Consider the following 25,888-nt stretch of genomic DNA (forward strand, 5'->3'; position numbering starts at 1 on the left):
AGACGAACTGACGCAACCTGCAGCGGGGTTTGCACAAGACAAACCTAATTTAGACCTACTATTGACTCGGGACTTCTAAAAGGCTTCTATAGCACCAATACACTTCAAGAGAAATTTAATAAAAAAGAAGTACAGTACTTGGGTACATGTAAATGCTTAGTCAGACCGAGAATGACCAAAAATGATCACAACTTAGCGAATTTGACTGAACCAGATCGAATCGCACTGAAATGGGTCTAATCGGAGCAAAATGGACAGATCCGGAGGAAAAGAATCGTATGATAACAATATTTTAACGTTAAAAGCCTGGTTACCTTATTATCTGACTGTAATGGATAGGTCAAGCTGAGAAGTCTTAAAAACACAGAAAGCAACGGTAAGCATGACACACAGCAGGACACTGACATGACAATACTTATTCACTATTCACAGGTGTTCACTTATTTTATGGCTCAAATAATCTGAGGCAATAGGGGGGGGGGTGTCTAAAGAATGTTTTCTTTTCTATTTATGTACTATACAAGGATTTTACGATTAAAGGTGAACTGTTGAGAAGAGAAATATTTATTTTTTTACACGTAGTCGAGGGGTGTGTGTAATAATAATAATAATAATAATAATAATAATAATAATAATAATAATAATAATAATAATAATAATAATAATAATAATAATAATTAAAGGTTTATTGAAAGAGCATGGCAGCCGGAAGGATGAAAATATACAGTTACACAATTGAGGAATGGGTCTCTTGGTTTACAAATAATATACAAGTAACATAAGTGATACAAATCTGATATATAATGACTAGGAGGGGAGAAGGTCATACTACAGGGCATTTCAACATAGTGACAGTGCAAAAAGTAAGTTTGACTGGGAGTGAATATACTGGTTGATTACAAGTTACTGATAATTTTTACAATGGTTGGGACTGGGCTGTTCTTATAGCGATCAGTTCGTGTTCGTATGGGCTGGATGCAGTTGTGGTGTCGAACAGCAATTCTCAGACGAGGGATCTCGGGTGTGTGTGTGAGTGTGTGAGTATTAGTACCCACCTGCAGGCTGGTAGGTCCAGCAGGGAGAGGAGCTGGAGGGTAGACTTGGGCGGATGCCACCACCACCTCCCTGGCGAAGGTGAGGCCCATCACCTCGTCCTCCTCCCGCCCGTACCTGTAGGTCATCACCACCTGTGCGAACACCCGACGATCCTTCACGTAGTCCTTCTCCAACCACACCATACCGTCTGTGGCACAGTGACACCTCATCAACGCGGTGCCACTGACATACTGTTGCAGTGTCACCCACACTCTGTTACAGTGCCACCCACTCTGTTATAGAGCCACCCACACTGTTATGGTGCCACCTCACACTCTTTTACAGTGCCATTCACACCTTGATTCTCTCTTGTAGTATTTATGCAATATTCTTAATTAATGAGAGATGTCTGTGAAATTACACTCACTGGACACCACCCAGAGGGATCGCACTTTGAATGATAACCTCGGTAACACCCAAAACACAACCCCAGTTTGGATGACACCCACAGTAACCACGCCCACACCCATACAGTACCCCAGGTTGGCTGAAGCCCTCATTGGACCTCCCAGACAACCAATAAATGGTACTTCAATGTAGACGTCGCCCACAGAACACCCACTTAATACTACAAGAGAGTTAGATGAGGGATTTACCAACACTGTTCATTAAATATTGAGGTATAAGGCTCCAATTGGCTATGGGGAGTCTGGGTATCAAGGGGTTTCTGACTTGTGAAGTGTACAGCAGCAACACATGTATCGCTCATAATGTGTCACGTGTTCGAGCGTTGGCCCGTACACACTTGAGAAGTGTTATCCAGTGTGACCTAGCAAACATCGCAGTTTTCCTCCAACAATAACACCGGACAATAAAATTCATAACAATAGACAACTGCCTGAACGACTCGTAAGTTGATAAATGATGAAAAAATAAACTAAACTAAATGGTAAATTAAAACCAAACAGGTAAAAATACATTAATTCAAAGAGATTAAATAAACATGTTGAAAGAGTAACTAAGATCGAGATAATTAATTTCTACTATTAAACTACGGTGACCTTTCAGAGACTATATAACTACAAAAGCGTTTAGAAATTGATATTAAACATTTGTATCACATGAAGGTTAACCCCTCCACACTTATTTCACCTGATGATTGAATTACCTTAACGCTACCGGAGCGGTGTTAGGTCAGATTAGGTTACGTTGCGTTAGGTTAGGGTAGATTTTGTTAGGTCAGATTAGGTTACGTTGCGTTAGGTTAGGGCAGATTTTGTTAGGTTTTGTTAGGTTAGGTTAGGTTAAGGTTAAGGGTGGTTAATCTTAAGGTGAAATAAACAGGGGAGAACTGATCTTCATGTAATCCACTTATTCTTAATCTGCATTTATACGAGATGTGAGGATTGTCACTCGTGGTATAAATAGCAAAGGTGAGAGGTGAGAGGTGAGAGGTGAGAGGTGAGAAGTGAGAGGTGAGAGGTGAGAGGTGAGAAGTGAGAGTTGAGAAGTGAGAGGTGAGAGGTAAGAAGGAGAAGTGAGAGGTGAGAGGTGAGAGGTGAGAAGTGAGAAGGAGAGGAGAGGTGAGAGGTGTGGAGGGGAGAGGTGAGAGGTGAGAAGTGAGAGGTGTGGAAGTGAGAAGTGAGAGGTGAGAGGTAAGAAGTGAGAAGTGAGAGGTGAGAGGTGAAGGAGAAGTGAGAGGTAGAGGTGAGAGGTGGGAGGTGGGAGAGGTGAGAGGGGAGAGGTGGAAGTGAGAAGTGAGAGGTGGGAAGGGAGAAGTGAGAAGTGAGAGGAGAGGTGGAGGTGAGAGGGGAGAGGGGAGAAGGAGAAGTGAGAGGTGAGAAGTGAGAGGGAGAAGGAGAAGTAGAGGTGAGGGAGAGGTGAGAGGTGTAAGTGAGAAGTGAGAGGTGAGAATTGGAGAATGAGAGGTGAGAGATGTGAAGTGAGAAGTGAGAGGGGAAGTGAGAAGGAGAGGGAGAGGTGAAGTGAGAGGAATGGAGAAGTGAGAGGTGGAGGTGAAATGAGAAGGAGAGGTGAGAAGTGAGAGGTGAGAGGTGAGAAGGAGAAGTGAGAGGTGAGAAGTGAGAGGTGAGAGGTTGAAGTGAAAAGTGAGAAGTGAGAGGTAAAAAAGGAGAAGTGAGAGGTGAGAGGTTAGAAGTGAGAAGTGAGAGGTAAGAAGGAGAGGTGAGAAGGAGAGGTGAGAGGTGAGAAGTGAGGAGAGGTTAGGTGAAAAAGTGAGAAGTGAGAGGTAAGAAGGAGAAGTGAGAGGTGAGAGGTGAGAATTGAGAAGAGAGAGAGGAGAAGTGAGAGGTGAGAGGTTAGAAGAGAGGTGAGAATTGAAAGTGAGAGAAGTGAGAAGTGAGAGGTAAGAAGTGAGAAGTGAGAGGTGAGAATTGAGAAGTGAGAGTAGAGGTGAGAAGTAGAGGTGAGAAGGAGAGAGGTGAGAATTGAGAAGTAGAGGAAGAAGTGAGAAGTGAGAGGGAGAGAGAAGTAGAGGTGAGAAGTGAGAAGTGAGAGGTGAGAATTGAGAAGTGAGAGAGAGGTGAGAAGTGAGAAGTGAGAGGAAGGAAGTGAGAAGTGAGAGGAAGTGAGAAGTGGAGAGAAGGGAGAGGTGAGAAGTGAGAAGGAGGTGAGAAGTGAGGAGTGAGAGGAGAAGTGAGAGGTGAGAGGTTAGAGAGTTGAGAAGTGAGAAGTGAGAAGTGAGAGATAAGAAGTGAGAAGTGAGAAGTGAGGAGGAAGAAGTGAGAAGTGAGAGGTGAGAGGTTAGAAGGAGAAGTGAGAAGTGAGAAGTGAGAAGTGAGGAGTGAGAGGTGAGAGGTGAAGTGAGAGGTGAGAGAGGTGAGAAGTGAGAGGTGAGAGGCATTACCTATAGGGTCTACGTGGGTGAGGTGGTCGGTGTAGTCCCGCCTGCCCACGTACACCGACACCTTGCCATTCGGGGCGCTCTTACGGAACACATGGAAAGAAAACACCATTGACCAGACTGCTGGGGGACTGCTACCTGTGGGAGAAAACCAGATCAGCTGGAGTGAGGAGGTGAGGGGTGTGGGGAGGTGAGGGGTGTGGGGGAGGTGAGAGGTGTGGGGAGGTGGGGGTGTGGGGAGTGTGAGGGGTGTGGGGGAGGTGAGGGGTGTGGGGAGGTGAGGGGTGGGGGGAGGTGAGGGTGGGGGGAGGTGAGGGGTGGGGGGAGGTGGGGGTGTGGGGAGGTGGGGGAGGGGTGGGGGAGGTGAGGGGTGTGTGGGAGGTGGGGGTGTGGGGTGGGGGGTGTGTGGGGGAGGTGGGGTGTGTGGGGGAGGTGGGGGTGTGGGGGAGGTGAGGGGGGTGTGGGAGGTGGGGGGGGGTGTGGGGAGGGTGGGGGTGTGGGAAGGTGGGGGTGTGGGGAGGTGAGGGGGAGAAAAGAAAGGTCCAAATGAAGGAGGCAAAAAGTGAAGAGATAAAATAAGTAAGAAAGAAGAATGATTAAGTCAGGTTAGGTTACAGTGAGTTTACAGTAGTTGAATTAGGTTAGGTTAGGTTAGGTTAGGTTAGGTTGAGTTAGGTTAGGTTGAGTTGGGAGAAGGGATCATTTCGGAGGAGGTTGGCTTGACAAGATACATAATAATAATAATAATAATAATAATAATAATAATAATAATAATAATAATAATAATAATAATAATAATAATAATTATAATAATAATATAATAATAATAATAATAATAATAATAATAATAATAATAATAATTATAATAATAATAATAATAATAATAATAATAATAATAATAATAATAATAATAATAATAATAATAATAATAATAATAATAATAATAATAATAATAATAATAATGGCAATGGAACTCATATAGACAATATTAACAAGACTATTACGTATAGAAGTTTAATCTCGTAAAATATAATACTCAAGTAAGACATTACTCTCGTTCCCTTGATAAAATTAATTAACTTTCTGCATTAGTGGAGATTAAAGACACCTGATGGCAATATAATAAAAGCAGAAGTATTAACCTTTTAGTGCTGGAGAGACGATGCAAAATGATGATTGAATCAGTGTTATCAGATCACACACCACAGTTCTCTCGCGGCTTCTGGGGTAAGTGACTTACCTGTATAGACCGAGGAGTAAAGGTATTTTGAGAGGGAGAGCGAGAGTCTTATGGGGTCCTGTTCAGGTGAGGTAACACTGTTTCATAACACGATGTTCTAGGGAGCATCACAGTCATTCATGCTAACGCTACTCCATGGCTTCCTATAGTCTAGTCTAGACCTATTGTTGTGCCTTCCACCAGCCTGGGAGGAAACAAGTGTGATCCTATTCAGTGCAATATTTACAAAGATATATATATATATATATATATATATATATATATATATATATATATATATATATATATATATATATATATATATATATATATATATATATATATATATATGCTCACATACACACACACACACACACACATGCATACACACGCAAAAAAAACGCATTATGTTTGTCTGTATCTAATCTATCTTTCCATTTTTCTCTTCTTTCCTATTTCTATCTTAATTTTCCTCTTTGTAAACACAGCGCCTTCTCCGTTGTTTTCCTCGCATTTTCCTGGAAATCGGCTTGCCTTGGGTCACGAGGCGAGGGTTACAACCTGGTGGTGGGGAGGGGAGGGGGGGTCGTACCATCCTGGGCCCCCAACAATCGCTTGCGTAACACTGTCTCCTTATGCAACCTGTCCACCTCCTCCCCTACTTCCCCTCACCCACTATCCTCCTCTTTTCATGCACTGCCTTCCCTCTCTCTTTCTCTTTCTCTCATTCACTCTCCTTTCCTCCCTCTGTTCCTCATTTGCTCTCCCTTCCGCACTTACTCTCCTTTCTTCACGGTTTATTTCACGTCCTCTTAGTCCGTCGCCATCGCTCACTGTTCCTTCAACCTTCAACTCCTTTTCATAATCATACAACCCCCTCCCACCTTTAACTGCCCCTCCAGCCTTTCCCTGCCCCCCCCTCCTACCTTTCCCTGACCGCCTCCCACCTTTTCCCTGCCCCCCTCTCACCTTTCTTTGCCCCTCCCACCTTTCCTGCCCCCCTCCCCCACCTTCCCTACCTGCATCACAATCAACTACCTCCACAACACTCCACCACAACCGATTTCTACCACCGTAACATTCACAACCCACCTTCACCATCCTCCGTCACACCAACCAGTCTCACCTCCACCACAACCCCCCACCTCCACCATACTCACCTTCAACACAATTAGTTAGTTGTTTACACGACAGGAGTACAAACTTGCCTCATCTGTGTGATGTCCTGCCAGGTCTCAACAGCACAGTTACTGTTCCCTCCAGCTCAGCCAAGTCACTAATTGTACAACCAGGTTTTCCACTACAGGTACACACTAACGTAAAGGCAGACTTCATTAGGAGCAATGGGGGCAATGTTGGTGCGTGGGTGGGGTGTGGGACGACGTGCGTGGGCGTGGGTGGGGTGTGGGGACGTGGTGGGTGTGGGGACGTGTGGCGTGTGTGGGGACGTGGGTGGGGTGTGGGGACGTGTAGAGGGACGTGGGTGACGTGAGGGACGTGGGTGGGGGGTGGGACGTGTAGAGGGACGTGGGTGGGGGTGTGGTGACGTGTAGACGTGGACGTGTGGTGGGTACGAGGGACATGGGTGGGTGTGGGGACGTGTGGGGGACGTGGGTGGGGGTGTGGGGACGTGAGGGGCGTGGGTGGGGGTGTGGGGCGTGTAGGGACGTGGGTGGGTGTGTGGGGGCGTGTAGAGGTGCGTGGGTGGGGTGTGGGGACGTGTGGGGGTGCGTGGGTGGGGGTGTGGGGGCGTGTGGGGGACGTGGGTGGGGGGTGTGGGGACGTGTGGGGGACGTGGGTGGGTGTCTGGGGGCGTGTAGAGGAACGTGGGTGGGTGTGTGGGGCGTGTAGAGGGACGTGGGTGGGGGTGTGGGACGTAGAGGGGCGTGGGTGGGGGGGACGGGTGGGGTGCGTGGGTGGGTGTGTGGGGACGTGTGGGGGGCGTGGGGTGTGGGGACGTGCAGAGGTGCGTGGGTGGGTGTGTGGGGACGTGTAGGGATGTGGGTGGGTGTGTGGAAACGTGTAGGGGTGTGGATGGGTGTGTGGGGACGTGTAGAGGACGTGGCTGGGGTGTGGGGGCATGTAGGGTGCGTGGTGGGTGTGTGTGGACGTGTAGAAGTGTGTGTGTGTGTGTGTGTGTGTGTGTCAAGTGCATTACTAACTTTTCTTACTTGTGTGTGTGAGACTCATCCTGCCTCCCACGTATATATACAGTCACCCTCATTCGATCTTACCACCAGATACCGCCTATATTCACACTTCTATTTTGAATCCTCACCCCATCTATCCCACCCACCCTCATCTCTACACCCACGTTTACGTTTACCCTCACCCACACCCATCTACTTTACCCCTCACCCACACCCATCTCTACACACATTACCCTCACACACCCACCCTCACCCATCTCTACACACGTTTACCCTCACCCACACCCATCTCTACACCACCACGTTTACCCCTCACCCACCCATCCCACACCACCACCCTCACCCCCCCCACCCACTCTACACCACCACGTTTACCTCACCCACACCCATCTCTACACATTTTCTCACCCACACCTACACTTTACCCTCACACACCCATCTCACCACGTTTACCCCCTCACCCACACCCATCTCTACACCACCATCACCCACACCCATCTCTACACCACCTCTCACCCATCTCTACACCCCCCCTCACCCACACCCAACTCTACACCACCACGTTTACCCCTCACCCACCCCATCACCATCTACACCCCACGTTTACCCCTCACCCACACCCATCTCTACACCCCACGTTTACCCTCACCCACAATCTCTACACCCCTCACCCCACACCCCACCCACACCTCACCCACCCCCACACCCTTTACCCTCACCCACACACCCATCTCTACACCCCACGTTTACCCCTCACCCCACCCCGGTCCCCCCTCACCCACACCCATCTCTACCCCCCCCCTCACCCCACCCATCACTACACCCCACGTTTACCCCTCACCCACACCCATCGTTTACCTCACCCACACCCACACCCCATTTACCCTCTCACCCACCCCTACACCCCACCCTCTCTACACCCCACGTTTACCCCTCACCCACACCCATCTCTACACCCCACGTTTACCCCTCACCCACACCCATCTCTACACCCCACGTTTACCCCTCACCCACACCCAACTCTGTCTCTCCATGAGGGTGTGCGTGTCTTTCGTTCCCTCTTACCGACTTAACTTCTGCTCAACACACATCCCAGGAGCTTGGCGCATGTACACCTTACTTTATAGGGAATAGGAGGAAGTTTATTGATTTTAAGTCTCGAATGGGCATGGTGACTCGTTAATGGTAGTCTCGTTGTCTTACCCGAGTGGTTATTGCAGTAATGAAACACACACACACACACACACACACACACACACACACACACACACACACACACACACACACACACACAAACACACACACACAGGTGGGGCTCGGGAGAAGCCAATCAGGTGCAATAGAACAAGACAACCTATGGTGGGTGTCTCATGGGGGGATGGGGAAGAGAAGGGGAGTAAATGGGAGGTAAGCAGGTGGAAAGGTGTGAGAGAGAGAGAGAGGGTGGGAGGGGAAGAGAGGGAGGGGAACTTTTAACTTTACTTCATAAATCTCACTCACCTTGACCAGCTCCCCCTCACTTCTTACTTCCTCCCTCACCTCTTACTTTCCCCTCACCTCGCCTCACCCCACCCTTTACCTTCCCTCACCCTTTACTTTACCCTTCACCCCTCACAACCTCACCTCGACCTTCATGTTCCCTCTTTTCCCCCACCTCAACTCAACCCTCATCTTCACCTAATCCCTAACCTCTCCTTACCCCCCCACTCATCCTGAACTGCCTCAATCATATCCTCAGGGTCAGGAGACTTCCCCTCTCTCTTCCTCATCCAATTCCGCTATAAGCTCCCGCTACCTTTGTGCCCGCCCCCCCTCGCCTCTAAACCCACAGGCCTGAGACATCCACCTTCCCTCAGTGTCATCCTCCTTTATCTCCTACTCCTAGTTCCTCCATTTCCCTCCAGCCCCTAGATTTAACAGATTGCTTCCCTCCTTCTTTACCACCTTTGCTATCCTCTCAACCTATCCACGTTCATTTCTCCCTCCGTCCTTCCTTTCCTTGTTCTCCTCCCACCTCTTCTGTCCCTCCATTTCCTTTCCTCTTTCCTTTCTTTTCTCCCACCACTTGTTTCTCCTGCCTTCCGGCCTCAAGACCAGGGGAGGGGGAGACACTTCACATTGACCACCGCCTTTGGTCAATAAACGGAAGAGGAGCATAAAAAGTTGTTGACAAAAGACCTGTTGGCTGTTTTTCACCCAGAGTGTCGTGTGTGGTGGTGGATGCTGTGCAGTAATAGTGGTCGTGACGCAGCTGGAGGACGCACTCACACATTCTACCATAAACGAGCGCCACTGTACTGTACAGGAGTCGCACGCTCGTATGACGTAGTCTACATAAGCGTTGAACTTCGGCTTATACCATAAAGAGAGCGCCACGAGGAAGAGGGGCGACTGTTCACTTGGTGTAACTTCCATAAACGTTTGGATTAATATCATACCGCAGAATGACCACCACCGTTCCCAGAAGAGGGACGAACGTTCGATTGGTGTTGCTTACGTGAACGTTGAACTTTGGTGTGTGCTATTAACAAAAATCACTCAAGGAGTCTAGATAGGGGCGAATATTCGTCTGGTACACCTTCCATTGATGTCTAACTTACGTTAATACCATAAAGAATACAGTATGCCACGGCAGACAACATACACAGAAGGGCTGGTGTGGCGTAGCTCCCGTGAGTTTCTGCCGCGTGGAAAGGACCGCCAGGCGTTGTTGTTTGCACGTGCACCACACAAGTATAGAATGTATGTAAAGAATATACACAGTAAGTATATAAGAAACAATAAAATGCTTTGATTTAGTTCAAGATTATTATGACTAAAAGACAAAATATATTGTATAGAAAAGTAAGTAATATAATATTAAAAGAACCTAAATAGAGAAAACAATAACATAAACCCATTGACAATACAATATTATGCGGATATGAGAGTGATAAGAGAAGATTAAGAGTAGAAAGAGAAGAATAATTACAATAATGTTACCAGTAGAGATGGGTAGATCCCCTGCTGTGCTCTAACATAGCGCGCCACACCAAAGTAAAAGACGCCCTCGTACCGTGCCGAGTGTACAGTAGGTCAAAAGCTGCCGAGCACAAATAATAAGAATTTTTATATCATTATTTTTATTCTCTATCATTTACAGTTTACAGCTTATAAACCTAACCTAACCTATTTTAAACTTTAATTGAGGGGCTTTTGTCCTACTTTGCACTTTAACTGAGGGGATTTTGTGTAGGGGGCTTTCGTCCTGGGGGCTTTTGTCCGGACCCCTACCGTGCCACAGGACGTGAAGAAGGAAGAAGAGGGTGGCGCGGAGGGGGTTATGAGCGGTGTTCCGGTACCACTACTTGTGTATTGTTACTCGAGTATATAGCGGAGTAGGGCGTCCCCCCCCCCTCCACACACACACTAAACCCCTTCAATGTTAAGGCCCTGAGAGGAGGGGGGGAGTGAGCTTATATGTCCACATGAAAACCTGCCTTATGGTGATTTTACGCGAGACAAAGTGACAGGTTCAGCCCGTGGAGGGAGACAGAAAAAACAGACGGCTCAGGATATAGATGTTCTACCATACATACATACATACATACATACATACATACATACATACATACATACATACATACATACATACAGATACATGTTAACATAGCTATAGAAAGATACAAACGTGATAAACATAGAGAAAGGGAGGGAGAGAAAGACAAGTAATGGAAATATTTAAACCAAGGAACCTCATCACGGTAGTCATTAATCTAACAATACCCGGTAACAGAAGGGAATCATGAAGGCTGCAACTTCCACATTCTCATTAAAGTTGATTCTGGTGGAGAGGGTCTTAACTCTTGAGTGATAGCCAATCATCTTCTGGGTCGCTTAGTCGCTGTTCACTTCATTGTTATTGATTTTATAAAGTGACAAAAATATTGGATTACTACAATAGTGGCCCCACCAGCCTGAACGGGTCATCTCAGAGGATCAAAGGTGGTATGGTACAGTACTAGTTTTGGAGCGTACAGGAATTACAGCTATGGTAGTTTTGGTAGTTTTTCAGAGGCATTTGCTGAAATAACAGTTAGAGTTTGTGACAATCTTGAAAAACTCACTCCACAAGTCGAGCATCAACCTCACGCGGTAGACACGAGACTCAGGTATGGGACACACACACACACACACACATACAAAAAAAACACATACACACGTACACTTACAAACATATACATACAGGTGGTGAGAGACGAGTTTCCCAGTTATTATCGCTTCGGTCCACACCTGAGGCGGGAGTTGACGTCCGCAGTTACATTAGTGATCATCATATTGATCCTGGCAGTGGTGGCCCAGATGAGTGAGAGGTCGACTCTACCTCCCGCTGCTGTTTGTTATAATTATACAGTGTAATATACACTTCTATGTATGATCTATTGTGTTAAAGCCAATAATATATTAACTACTGCCACAAACCGCATTACTCATGGGACTTTGTATGCAGAACTGCCTCATGTTTATGAAATTATATATTAACACTGTATAAATATAATCTCTATTTACAAAAACCTCAAAAAGGAGCAGAGAATTGCTCCCAAGCGGAGAATATAGATGGTTGTGGAGGAAGAGGAACAGAGGTGGTGGGTGACCCCTCCCCCCCCCCCCTCATACACATCACCTTTTTTTTAAAGAAACTTTGGGTCTGGCTGGGGATAATATGACACAAGTAGTCGCTTCATTAGGGTGAGTAGGGTAAAAGTATAATTTTTTTCTCGGGTAAGAAATTTATATAAGTTCATAAAACAGCGAACAGTGTCCTCGGATAGCGAGAGGTTTCAGTGCGAATGTATCTGAGTAACTGATGATATAAGAAGGCTGGCGGTATATCTGGGCAAGACCTGGGAATGTCAATTAACATTCTCAAGTCCTTCACGATGTACCGCCAAGCTATATAATAAAAAAAAGTTATATACCTTCACTGAAACTTTTCATTGTTCTAGGATTCTGTACTATGTTGATCACATTTTTATCTAAAAAAAAAAATCATTGCCCCACTACACGACATCTTCCCGTAAATTTATCAAATGAAAAGCTTACGAAAAGTTGCCCCTCCAACTGCCGTCACATCTAATTACAGAGACTTGTTCGTGTGACCATAATAAAGTAAACACTAGTGTACACGAGAAGATGTTGAGTGTGTTCTTTATTCTGCAGTCGACACAACACTGCACATTATGTTGTTTCTCAGTGACTGGTGTTGAGGCGCGGCAGAGCGAGTGTATACTGTACCTTGATGTGAGTGAAGGTGTCAATATTTTAACCAGTCATATCTCATGTCATTGGTGAGTTTCCAATACTGTAATTTGTCCATAAAAGTGATTCCTGAAATTAAACATACACACACACACACACACACGGGGCTCTAGCGTCAATATTCTCCCCCTTCCGACAACAACAAATTTCTAAGACTCAAGAGAAAGAAAACAAATTGAAGACGCCGTGGTGTTTGTGTGTGTGTGTGTGTGTGTGTGTGTGTGTGTGTGTGTGTGTGTGTGTGTGTGTGTGTGGATTCAACTCTGACATGGCTCGTTTACTTTACAGCACTCATTCACCTACCAGTTAGAGAATAATGTTACCCATGGACATAAAGAATTTACCTGAGGGGAAAAAAAAGGCAATGCGCTTCATATGAGATACAAGAGCCCTTCAGATAACAGGTTATAGGCCACGCCAAATACATCACCTCTTCAAACAATAGTTCACGCGATTTACATCAAATGCAAAAATATCACGGTATTCATTAACCAGAAATTAACATAAATAACCCAAAGAATATATATTTTCACAGGGATTTTGACTACTTGGCACAAAACAGGTCTTCTCTCACATTAGCCCGTTCAGGAGAGGAACCATCAAGGACCCCTGATAACAGTAATAAGGAGAGACCTACGGCAGAGGCATTGGGGATGACAGCAGGCACATTGATCAATCGAGCGAGGCCCCACTGGTCGTCCGTCAGCAGATGTGGTATAGAGACCTTTGGAGAAGTTGTGCTCGAGTATAACTGCCCGAACCATCGTCCGTGTGTGTGTGTGTGTGTATCTAATATGCGTGCTAGATAGATAGATAGATAGATAGATAGATAGATAGATAGATAGATGCATACATTAGATTGAGTACACTTAATACACACACACACACACACATATGATAATACATTAGTTTAGCATATGCAGTACACAGACAGTGCAGGTATACAAACAATAGGAAACAGTAAGACAAATCAAATAACGATAGCATAAGAAAACACTGGGAAGAAACAGAGGAAAACGAAAACTAAAGAAAAACGTGAATAATCCAGTAATAAACCTTGAGAATGACCCAAGAAAGAGAACATACGAAGACACGGGCAGACCAAATAGTTGTAGTAAGTTCAAGTTCACTTCCTTCATTAATTACAAGATCTATAATGCTGGAAAAAAGTGGTTATCAGCTCAACTTGAATGTCAAGACTAATAATGCTGGCACCTACCAGACATCAAGTGAAATTTAATGAAAATATGAATCATCTTGATGTAAAGAGGATTTTCAACTTCTCTAAAACTAAAAATAAAATAAAAAATATATATTATTATTAGGTGAAATTCAATGACAGTCTGGGAATCTTTTGTATCTTCCGTCGGCTTGGTGGTTCTGGCGGGAAAATGTGAGAGATGTGAGGAGTGATAGTGCCGGCGGAGGACGTTCTGGCCTGCTGCTTTTTTTTTTTAGTTTTTTCTTTTACTCTCTGAAATTCAATTACATCTCGAGTGAAGCTTACACAAAAGTGTTTCTCGCGCTGTAAATTTTAGACACGGAATTGTTGCTCTTTATTCAGGCCATCGCGTGCTGCTGCGGGAGGAGACTTAGTAGGGCGGAAAAGTCTTCAAGAGATCTGTTCAAGGGTTCAAATGTGGCGTCATACTGGTTTCTTTTAGGAGATATTTGTGTATAGGAAACGTTAATGGTGTATTTGTGGACCCATAAATTACCAATATCAAGCCACCTGTGAGTCTTTACGGTTCAAATATCTAGGTAGCATGGCACAAGTGGTTTTGAGTCGCTAAACACACCATTAACGTCTCCTGCACTATACACGAGTAGCTCCAGACTACAGTATAGTGCCGCCCCTCAACCTCTGACCAGAGCCCTTAACATCAATAAAAGTGAGGAGAAATATCACCCAATAACAAGTGTGAAAAAATAAGTAATTATGACACGTAATATCACCAGTGTCACCACCTGTATCACCACCAGTGTCACACCTATCACCACCTGCATCACCACCAGTATCACCACCTGTATTACCACCAGTATCACCACCTGTATCACCACCAGTGTCACACCTATCACCACCTGTGTCGCCACCAGTATCACCACCAGTATCACCACCAGTATCACCACCTGTATCACCACCTGTATCACCACCAGTGTCACACCTATCACCACCTGTATCACCACCTGTATCACCACCAGTATCACCACCTGTGTTACCACCACCACCATGTGTCACCACCTATCACCACCTGTCACCACCAGTGTCACACCTATCACCAGTGTCACCACCAGTGTCACACCTATCACCACCTGTGTCACCACCAGTGTCACACCTATCACCACCTGTATCACCACCTGTATCACCACCAGTGTCACACCTATCACCACCTGTATCACCACCTGTATCACCACCAGTATCACCACCTGTATCACCACCAGTATCACCACCTGTATCACCACCTGTATCACCACCAGTATCACCACCTGTATTACCACCAGTATCACCACCTGTGTTACCAACTGCACGCCATCTGTCATAATAAATAATCTGTGAATTAAAGATCAATTAATTTTCACTCTGTACATTATACAGCCCAAGTCACCCGTGTTTTTTACCTATGCATCTCATCACATATAAAACATAATACAACATGTCTTTGAAAATGTGAGCAATTGACCTCTAACCTCTGACTTTTATAAACGGGGGTCACCAAAATATTTATGAGCCTTAGGTACTGATTTCATAAACACGTTAGTCAAAATCCTCTTAAAAAACCCTCATAATTATTTATGTGTATGATAAATAACAATTCAGAATTTACGTAAAAAGTGTTAAAAATGTGAAGAAAAGAAATGAATTATAAAAAGCGATCAGTTGATAAGTATACACACAAACATTAGGAGGGGAACTCTCAGAGAAGTGAATCCTGTATTAAATATCAAACGAGTGACTCCTCATCTCTGACCTTTAGTGTCGTGGTCACCAAAATATTTTTGCGCCCTAGATATTGATTCAATAAACATTCTAGTTGAGAAGTTATACCGGGGATTCCAAGTTGGCACGATGCTTATTTTAGAGCCTGTGTGTGTGTGTGTGTGTGTGTGTGTGTGTATTAAATTCACGGGTACAAAAGTGGTACGACATTGTGTTTTAAGCCCACAAACGCATTATAAACATCGTTACACCCCTCCCACCAAACAAAACCATTCAAAACAATCTCGTGATAACTTTGAACCCCTTCAAGAATTTAACAATTTCATCTATCGTTTTTACTATATAGTTGTTAACAGAAATTGGAAAAAAAATGCTCCCTAGTTAATGGATATCAAACACCCTCCCGAAAAAAAAAATACTCGACAGTTGAACTCAATGTGTTTCAAGCTCCTGACTTCATCTCACTTTCACCCTGCTTGGAAGAACTGCCTCCCCCTCCCCACCCCCCCTACCATCCTCTTTGAGTTACCTGGCCGTCCCCCACTCCCTCTACTGTAGTTCAAGGTTTAGTCCAGTCTCTCTTCTCAAAAGCCTAGTGGTGCTGGCCGTTTATACAGCTTCCGCAATTACTTAGGAAACAAGATATGTACACTTAATACACACACGCACACACATGATAATACAAACCAATACACACACACATTCCTACACAAGCACGAGAAAGTACACACACACACACATTCCTACACAAGCACGAGAAAGTACACACACACACACACACACAGTAAAGAAACGAATATACAAACAACATGCGCAAGTAATTATAAAATATAACCTTTCCCTGCTTTGCATATCAACCAAACCGCAATCTATCATTCGCACAGCACAGCGCCGCGGTCACCAATAAACGATATAAAAAGCATAAGAGAAGAGCACTAAGGAACAAGTGTCAGCAGAAGATGTCTAAAACGTGAGCAAATTGTCAGTGTTGAGGAGCGTCGAGGATGTTGATGCTGTTGATAATAGTGGTGGTCGACGGGACAGCTGAGAATCATGGTGGTAGGTGAAGAAGGCAGGTAAGGAGAGAGAGAGAGAGAGAGAGAGAGAGCTAGAGAGAGGTAAAAGAAGAGGAAGGATCAGTTAAAGAAAGAGACAGACAGAGAGAGAGACAGAGAAGATGAGTGACGTGACATAAGTCGTAATATTATCTTGACGACGACGGCACAACCACCACCACCACCAAACTGGACGATCGCGTTAGTTTACAGTAGTAAGGTGAGGAAACGTTACAATCTTCATTTTAAATCTTGAATGGTAGAGGAAGAGTGGTGTCGAATAAAAGTAGAGGCCGGAGGGAAGGCTGGGAAATGGTTTAGAATTTCTGTGATATGTAAAGTTGAATGGTAGAGTTGGGTCACATCTGACAGCGGGGCGGTGGCTGGTGTGGACCACTGGAGTAGTGGAGACCCTGAGATACTCAGTGGGCCGTGAGCTGAGAGCCGGAGAGGAGATTTCTCAGTGGCCAACAAAGGGCGTATGAAGAACAGAACTCCTCCCTCGATGAGCTACTTTATGGAAAGAGTGCATGAGTGCCATTACCCTTGAGTGATTACTGTAGAACGATGGAGCCCTTACCCATTCACATGAATCACCATCTGTATCCGTATATCCCGTTTGTCGTGCGCGGTAGCCAGTACTGGCAGGGTTCTAGTCATAGTGATGTGTAGTTTAGACAAAAACCTTATTTTGCATTTATTAAGCAGCTATTCGTACTCGCGCACAAGTAACACGAGATATGAGTAATTCTGCTCTGGTTTTTCACGTATCTCTACAGCACTTAATTTTTTTTTTTTTTTTACTTTGTATTATCGTAAAGTTTATTTGACGTAAGATAGATACAGCATCTGAAGTTATATATCTTGCTTATAATACGAAGCAGCGCTCCATCCCTGCCAGTGACTCTTCATATTACGTAATAAGCCTGGAGCCGCTCCGTGCCTCTGCATCCTCCACTAGTGTAACTCACGGTTACGACAGCCACTCCCATCTCCTGAACCACCAGCTGTGGTAATTTTTTTCGGGGGGAGGGGGCTTGTTTCATAATAATAATAATAATAATAATAATAATAATAATAATAATAATAATAATAATAATAATAATAATAATAATAATAATGATAATAATAATAATAATAATAATAATTATAATAATAATAATAATAATAATAATAATAATAATACTTACTTTATCATTGGTTGTTTCTGTTGTTCATTTCTTAACACAGCTGCTGCCTCAGCACTGGTACTTCATCTTCAAGACGTTTATTTTTTTCTTGGCGTTACTGTCGGCTCTGAAGTATATGTTGACATTTGCATCAACATTATCTCTCCATCACAAGCTAGTCCGCGGTTTATCTCTTAAAGTCGTAGTTCGCAGTAGTTGCTGATGTGGGTCATTGACCTGTGTCCTGGTGGGCTAAACCCGTAAAAAAGAAAGTTCTATGTCCTTTCGTTAATTTCTCCTCAGCTTCTTCATGTCTTTAGGCGCCCTAATGCTGCGCCGGATACAATAAGAACTGAACCCATATAATGATCCACTCTTCTATTTGTTAATTAATTTCCACGGCCTGGACTCTCAGTGGTTCGAACCCTACGTGAACTTTTCCTTAAACTGGTGATGAATGAACGCAAAAACCTGACCCATACATATGATAAAAATAAATGGCTTTGAAAACACACTGAGACTCTTCTGCAATTACATTCAGTCTCTTATCATTCGTTATAGGAAAACATATAACAAACAAATCATTAAGTACCTGAACAACTAGGGACAGAGGGTGCAGCATGGGAAAATATAATTGCAATAAAATGTAAAGCAAACTGTACTGCAGGCAATTGCTTATCGCGGTGGGTGACAGTGACCAACCAGGCAGCAGCGACCACTACCTGAACCGTGAAGGATTATCTGGACGGTTGGAGTTATGGACCAGGATGTATTATAGAAAATAAATAGATAAACAAGTAAATGATACATAATTAATAGGTAAACAAATAAAATGGTCTAGATAAAAACTATAACAACAAACAACAATTACTGCTATTACTACTAACCTAACTTCTTCTCATCAAATAATGCTAGCGTGGTTAATGTTCAGGTGAAATAAACTGAGGTGGAGATTGTTCAGGTGATCCGATAAAGGAAGCTAAAGTTAATTCAATTGTTTTTTTTTTACACCCTTTGACCTTGACCAGTGTCAGTGACCTTCGAACCCAACGTAAATATTATCATGACCTCTACTGCAGATATTAAGGTAACAGGTCAGCCCGTTTAAAAGTTAAGAGCGGACACAGACACATACAGACAGACAGACAGACACGAGCGACCCTTCGATAACAGCCTGTAACGATGGATACCGGTATATACAGACTGACAAACGAACTGATATACGGCCACATGGAGGAGACACAAATAAAGCTCAATTACACCAACACAAAACAACAAAAGAGTATCTCACTCCTGACTAAGCTCTGGAGTGCCTAAAGTTTGTACATTAAATTTTACCCCAACTGGAGGCGCGAGAATTCATCTGACTTCCTCACTTATGTAAGTTTCTGCACAAAGATGGCCGCCAAACTAACGTCGCAGTACTTCCTCTCATCTCAGTTATAGGGTAAATAAAAGTCAACGTAATCTGCTTTGAGAATCCTGACTCCAGTTCCCGAAAAAAAGAAAAATTATTCTTTCCGTTGATAATCTCTGCCGCTTTTCATGTCGAGATGAAGACATTACCTTTGTGTTTCCGTCACCACCTCAGTATTACTTTGTGTTTTTTGTGTATTTAAATAACTGTTTTGTTTTACTTCTTTTGAATGTGTTTTAGTATTTACGGGTATGTTATCAATCCATTTATTCATGTATTTTGTGGGGTGCGTTTTTATATCCATTAATACCGGTATTGTATACGGTACCAGTGGAGAGCTTAATCAAGAGTACGTATGTGTGTGTGTGTGTGAGTAAATATTAAAATAAAACAAGATTCCAACAACTTCACTCTCTGCCTCCTTCATCCCCCGCCTCTCCTTTCCCCTCCCCTCTCACTCCTTCATTTCTCTAGCTCCCCCTCTCACCCCTACCTCCCCTCGCCATCCCTCCCACTCACCCTCTACTTCCCCCACTAATCCCCTGAGCGCACGGTAAGTCACAGGCCACATAAAAAAATGAGAACAGTGACTTAGGTTATACAAGACATGAGTTAATGTACACATACGACACGAAGATATTTAGGAAGGTAGCAAGTCAGGATGATGTCTCAGCAATACAGGAAGACCTGAATGAGCTGTTCAAATGGCCTCAAGACTGGCAAATGCTCTTTAACATTACGGAATGTAAAACCTTACACGTAGGATACATCAACCCTAGCATAGTTATTCTTTTAATACCTTTCCTGAATGCTGTCAAGAAGGAGAAAGATCTTGGCGTTTTTATAGACCAATCACTGAAGACGGCGCAACAAGTGAGGAAAGCAAATCAAGATTTGGGACTTATAAAGCGTATCTTTGAATACAAAGACAAGAAATTGCTCCTTCAACTGACAAATCTCAAGTATGTCCCAGTCTGGATTAGTACATACAGGCATGGGAACTCTACCTCCAGAAAGACATGACATCCCTAGAAAAGGTGCAACACAAAGCGACTGAAATGATTCCGGAACAATGTCGTCTAGATTATTTAAGTAGACTGCAGGCCTTAGGACTAACAACCCTTCAGTCAAGGCACAATTGCGCAGATCTCATTGAAACATTAAAAATCCTGAAAGTGATGGAAAATGTGAACCCGGACCATTTCTTTGAGATGTCACGCACCGCCAACATGAGAGGACATAACTACAAGTCCGTCAAGCTATCATGCAGAGCTAATTTGAGAAAATACTTTTTCACAAAGAGGCTGGTAGACTTATGGAACAGTCTACCGGCCCAAGCCTGGAGTAAATAACAGTACTGGGCCACAAAATAGCCCTTGACAAAATTATCAAGAACAATGGAGGAATCCTACCCAAGCCACTGGCCTCCTGTCTTTGCCATGGCCACGTCTAGTGGGTGGGCCATTAGGTAAATAAGGTAAATATTCATATGCTCCTACACACACACACACACACAGTCACCCAACGACCTGAAATTTAAATACTAATGTCTTGATTTCCATAACTAATTACCTTAATACTCATTATTCTCCCCAGACAACTAATTAGCTAACGGCATTAGTGATTACCAGCCAAACTAAGATAATATACCAGCACTAGTTCTTTATGGTAAATTAATCAGAATTAGCATCACTTAATGGACATTTTTTAATTCGGTCTGGTCAGGTGAAGATTAGGCACCCCACTTAATTTTACGTGATGAATGAACACCATCACGCTATCTGGGGGATAATGTTATGTTATGTTATGTTATGTTACGTTATATAGGAATATTATCGTGGTGGTGGTTAACGATGAGTTGCGTTAAGTTAAGGTAGGTTAGCTAGTATTAGGTTGGGTTAGGTTAGGTTAGGTTACGTTAGCTAGAATGGGTTAGGTTGAGTTAGTTAGGGTTAGGTTACAATACGTTAGTTAAAGTTACGTAAGTTTGTGTTACGTTAATTAAATTAGGTTAGTTTACATTAGTTAGGGTTAAGCTAAGTTATAATAGTTTAAGTTAGGTTAGGTTAGGTTCTATAATTACTTGATGTGTATTTAACCAAATTCTAACCTATCCTGACCTATGTGACTGATGAAGTTTTTTTTCTTTTAAGCGTGAGGGATCTTTTCACTTGTGTACGACCTGTCAGTAAGCGCTAGATTGAGTTGTGTGGGAATGATATAAAGGTCGCCACTGTGTCGAGGTTGACGACAATATGAAAGTTTAAAGTTGAATTTCCACTAAAAGCAGAACCACAGACGAACCTGACCAAACCTACCATAACCTATCCTAACTTTAACTTAACCTTAACTTAACGTAGCCTAACCTACGTTAAGTTAGACCTGACCTCACCTAATCTAACCAGACCTAACTTAACCTAATCTAACCAGACCTGACCATACCTAATCTAACCAGACCTAACTTAACCTAATCTAACCAGACCTGACCATACCTAATCTAACCAGACCTAACTTAACCTAATCTAACCAGACCTGACCTCACGTAACCTAACCAGATCTGACCTCACCTAATCTAACTATAGATGGTGCTGTACAGCTGTAGTGTCTCATTTGGGTTTGACACAGTTTCGACCCGAGGAAGGAAGGAAGGAAGGTGCGTGTGTTAATGAGGACAGGTGGAGGGGTGAGAGGGACAGGTGGAGGGGTGTGAGAGGGACAGGTGGACGGGTGGGAGAGACAGGTGGACGGGTGTGAGGGACAGGTGGGGGTGTAAGATGGACAGGTGAGAGGGACAGGGGGGGTGTGAGAGGGACAGGTGGAGGGTGTGAGGGACAGGTGGGGCAGGTGGAGGGACAGGTGGAGGACGGTGTGAGGGACAGGGACAGGTGGAGGGGTGAGAGGGACAGATGGACGGGTGAGGGACAGGTGGGGGTGTGAGAGGGACAGGTGGAGGGTGTGAGGGACAGGTGGGGGTGTGAGGGACAGGTGGGGGGTGTGGAGGGACAGGTGGACGGGTATGAGGGACAGGTGGAGGGGTGTGCCGGTGTGGGTTAATACTTGCCCTCCCTTCATCCGTTCACATACCTTGGGCACTCCTCTTACCCTCCCTCCTCCTTCTCCCCCTCCTTCTCCTTCCCCCCCCCCCCTTCCTAGGACCAGGTGTTAAATACATTATGATAATTTTACACCTTATTATAAAGTCACTTGTCCGGCTACATGGTGACTCACGCCGCCTGGACTGTCAGGTTCACAGAAATCAGGTAGACAGACACACAGACAGAGGAGTAAAATAATAGACATAAATACATGTATACAGACATGAATGTATACAAAGAGATATAAGGATACACATACACTCTCTCATTGACACTCAAGGACATACATGATTCTAAACAATGAAACATACATCACTGTATATACACTGATACTCAGACAAACATCCACATACATAATATTAACAATGAAAGAGACACATGAATATACACATACTCAAAAACACAAAGCAACACACACACACACACACACACACAGCCCCAAATACGGCACGTAAGCCATAAAATGTGGCCTAGTTTAAAATTGTACCTATCAATTTTAAAGAGAGAACTATTGCTTGATCTATTAATTGTATTCTTTATCTTTTCAATGTGATTACATGTTAAGACTTGATTATCACTTCATTCTCAAATCAACAATTTTACTAATTTTGTCACAAAGACAGATTTCAAGTACGTATAACTAATTTACGTGTGTAGTCGGTATTATTGTATCCCATGTAACGCTTATGAACGTGCAAAGTGTGTACACCGAACACGGCAGGTTTTCCTCGGGCACTGTACTCCTGTATCCTCTTGTACTGTACTAACACTGGACCCTTGGGGGATGATGGCCCCCACTAAACCTCTAAAGTTCCCAGTTGGTCATGACTGATCAGCATCACCCACTGCAAATATATCAATCAATCAATCAAGTAATCGATCGATCAACTCTCGCCTATAACACAACACTTCACCACAAAAAATATATGCTGCAATTAGCCGAACAAGTATATCAGATTGCATTAACGTGTTCACGATGCATCAATTTGTATAAATTTGGACACGCGACACTGTGTGAGCCTGACTCACCACTGTGACCTCACACCTTCACTGTTGGTGCTCACTCACCCTCCTCGTTCTAAAAACTGAATAACTTACTCGCTGGGAATAACAAAGGAGAATATAACCTGTAATTACACGAGGTAAAAAAGACCTTAAGGCAGAAGAGGCGAGAGTGACCCCCCCCCCCGCGAGGAGTGAAGGCAAGAGAGGATAGGGAGGGAGGGGGGGAGAAAGAGACAGGGAGAGCAGTGGTATGGTACTCACCGCGACGAGTGTGGACACAGACTGAGGTGCTGGTCCTGGTGGCACTACTGAAGGGGCTCACCGCCACGTGAGTACGCCACTCAGTCCTCCTGGTCTACTATGGTGGTGCAGGTTGTGGTAGGAGGGGTAGGTTGTGGTGGTAAGGAGCAGGTTGTGGTAGGAGGGGTAGGTTGTGATGGTAATGATATGTTGTAATGATGTTGGGTAGATCTGGGTATTGAGGTAGGTTGTGGTGGTAAGGATAGGTTGTGGTGATGGGGGTAGGTTGTGGAGGTGAGGGTAGGTTGTGGTGGTAAGGATAGGTTGTGGTGATGGGGGTTCGTTGTCGTGGTAGGGGTAAGTTGTGGTGGTGGAGGTAGGTTGCGGTGGTGGGGGTTGAAGAGGTGTTAACAGTGATGGTGGTATGTCGTGATAATGATAGTGACACTGATGATGATGATGATGATGATGGTAGCAGATAGTGTGGGAGTTATCTTAATATAAACTTTGAACACTATAGACTATACGTTCATCTATTTATTTTGTCGAGATGTAAGGCGTTTGAGGTGAGAATTGTGGAGCGTACAGTTGACCGAGGTGTGTCCCTGGTGGTGAAGCCTTAGTAGGGAGAGAGTGGTGTGAGTGGCCTCTACCATAACAACGTGTTGCACGAGAGCGGGATATTACCCTTCTCTCTCTCTCTCTCTCTCGTGTTATTGTTTCCATCCAGATATCATGAATTATAGTTAGGTGCTCAGTGGAATATATATTACATCGTAGTTGTATACATCACACTGTCCTCCCTCTCCCCTCTCTTTATATGTCGGTAATTTTTACCTAAGAGCGTAAGCATAACCTAAGCTGATCATATCTGAGTAATTGTTAACTTCAAAATTTTTATAAGTGTAATCAAAGTTTTCTTCGCTGAAGTGAGTAATTTATATTGTTTCATTTTTATGAATTTGTCAACTTATCATCAGTGTTTATGTCAGCCGTTTTATGTTGCCTCTTACACTTCGCCAAGTACCAGGCCTGTCATTAGGAGGAGGGATATCTGGTCAGGGAGAGAAGAGGTGTTGGTAACGGCTGGGGACCTGTAGGAGGAGGTCATAGGGCAAGTGAGGATGTAGTGAGAGTGGGTGTGACAGGCCTGGTACTTGACATTATTAGGGACCTGCCACACTTTGCCATAAACAGATAAATTGTACCGGGAATTTTCCCCCCACACACTCATCATTCTGTCACGTTATGTAACTTGTTGACAAAACCCATGACCCTTCAGGCTTTCACGCCCTTAATGCATGAATCATAAAGGCAAGCATGAACTCTGCATGCTTCCCAGTTGGGCACTGTAAATGCTTCTGCGCTTCACCTTGCACAGGATGTAAGGGGGTGCCCAATAAACTAGCCCCTTCGTGGGCAATCTGTAATCTGTAATCTGAGAGGGTAGCCGGGGGTGGTGTCCTTAAGTCCAATAGGTAGCCCTGGTGGAGACAGCACAGACACAGTAGCGGGCGCGGCTTGCGGTGGGTGGAGGACAGGTTGCGGCACCACGTGCCGTGAAGATGAGGCAGGACTTCGCTCAGGGGCAGCAGGACACACCAGGGCAGGCCCGGTAGGCACTACACCAGTAATGAAGGCCGCCGGAGGTGGCGTAGGGGGGGCTCACAGGGGGACTACCAGCTTGTGTCAAACCAGAAGAGAGGAGTGACTGGGTGGCAACAGAGGGCAAGAGTAGGTCGGAAATGGTGGTACAGAGTGTAGCGAAGAGTTTTTCAATACGGTTGGTAAATTCTTGGAAGAGGGATATGATCTGTGTCATGTCACTGGAGGGGGGGTTGTGGGGCACCAGTTTGCCTATTCTGAGTTGAGTAATTCAGTCAAGTCTTGACACTGAGAGTGTATCACTTCTCACTGCCACGCAGGACAGCTGATGAGGGGTTGGCCGCGCATGGTGTAATGTCACCATTAGCCAAGTCATCACTGAGACGCACTTGAGAACAAAGGGCGTGACACAAGCCCGTGACAACACCACGAGTTCTTCTGTAACCCATTACAAGAGTCAATAGTTAGTCCTAAGTCAATGTTTTAATACGTCTTATTTTAACTCTGAGTTGTCTTTGGTCTTTCTGTTGTCTTGATATGTTCATCCAGTTCCGGCACTTAAGCAGTCAGGAAGTAGGAACAGGCAAAAAGTGGACGTATAGTTGTCACGCCGTTGAAAAGGTTAACAGATATAACTACCTTCAGTACAATAATTAAAACGGGCAATAATAACCATCTGTCCTGTTTACATAACATCAATTATATTTAACATATTTATGAACAAAATGTAAAAAGACAACAATTAAATAAAAAAAATGATCCGGATTTTAATTCCTATTTTTAAACTACAATTTTAACG

At 44.4% G+C, this 25,888-nt stretch overlaps 1 protein-coding gene across 1 annotated transcript in view; it reads right to left on the reverse strand.

Annotated features, from left to right (window-relative positions):
- Window positions 1-23,591, reverse strand: part of LOC121865483 (phosrestin-2-like) — a 38,428-nt gene extending 14,837 nt beyond the window's left edge. The window contains exons 1-3 of the mRNA XM_042364976.1: window positions 23,506-23,591; window positions 3,902-4,036; window positions 1,056-1,243 (exon numbers count right to left, since the gene is read on the reverse strand). Of these exons, the coding sequence (XP_042220910.1) occupies window positions 1,056-1,243; window positions 3,902-4,010 (297 nt within the window). The 5' untranslated portion in view covers window positions 4,011-4,036; window positions 23,506-23,591. The remainder of the gene's footprint in view (window positions 1-1,055; window positions 1,244-3,901; window positions 4,037-23,505) is intronic.
- Between the last annotated feature and the right edge of the window lie 2,297 nt (window positions 23,592-25,888).

Source organism: Homarus americanus, unplaced genomic scaffold (genome assembly GCF_018991925.1).
Source record: "Homarus americanus isolate GMGI-L3 unplaced genomic scaffold, GMGI_Hamer_2.0 scaffold25483, whole genome shotgun sequence".
NCBI lineage: Eukaryota > Metazoa > Arthropoda > Malacostraca > Decapoda > Nephropidae > Homarus > Homarus americanus.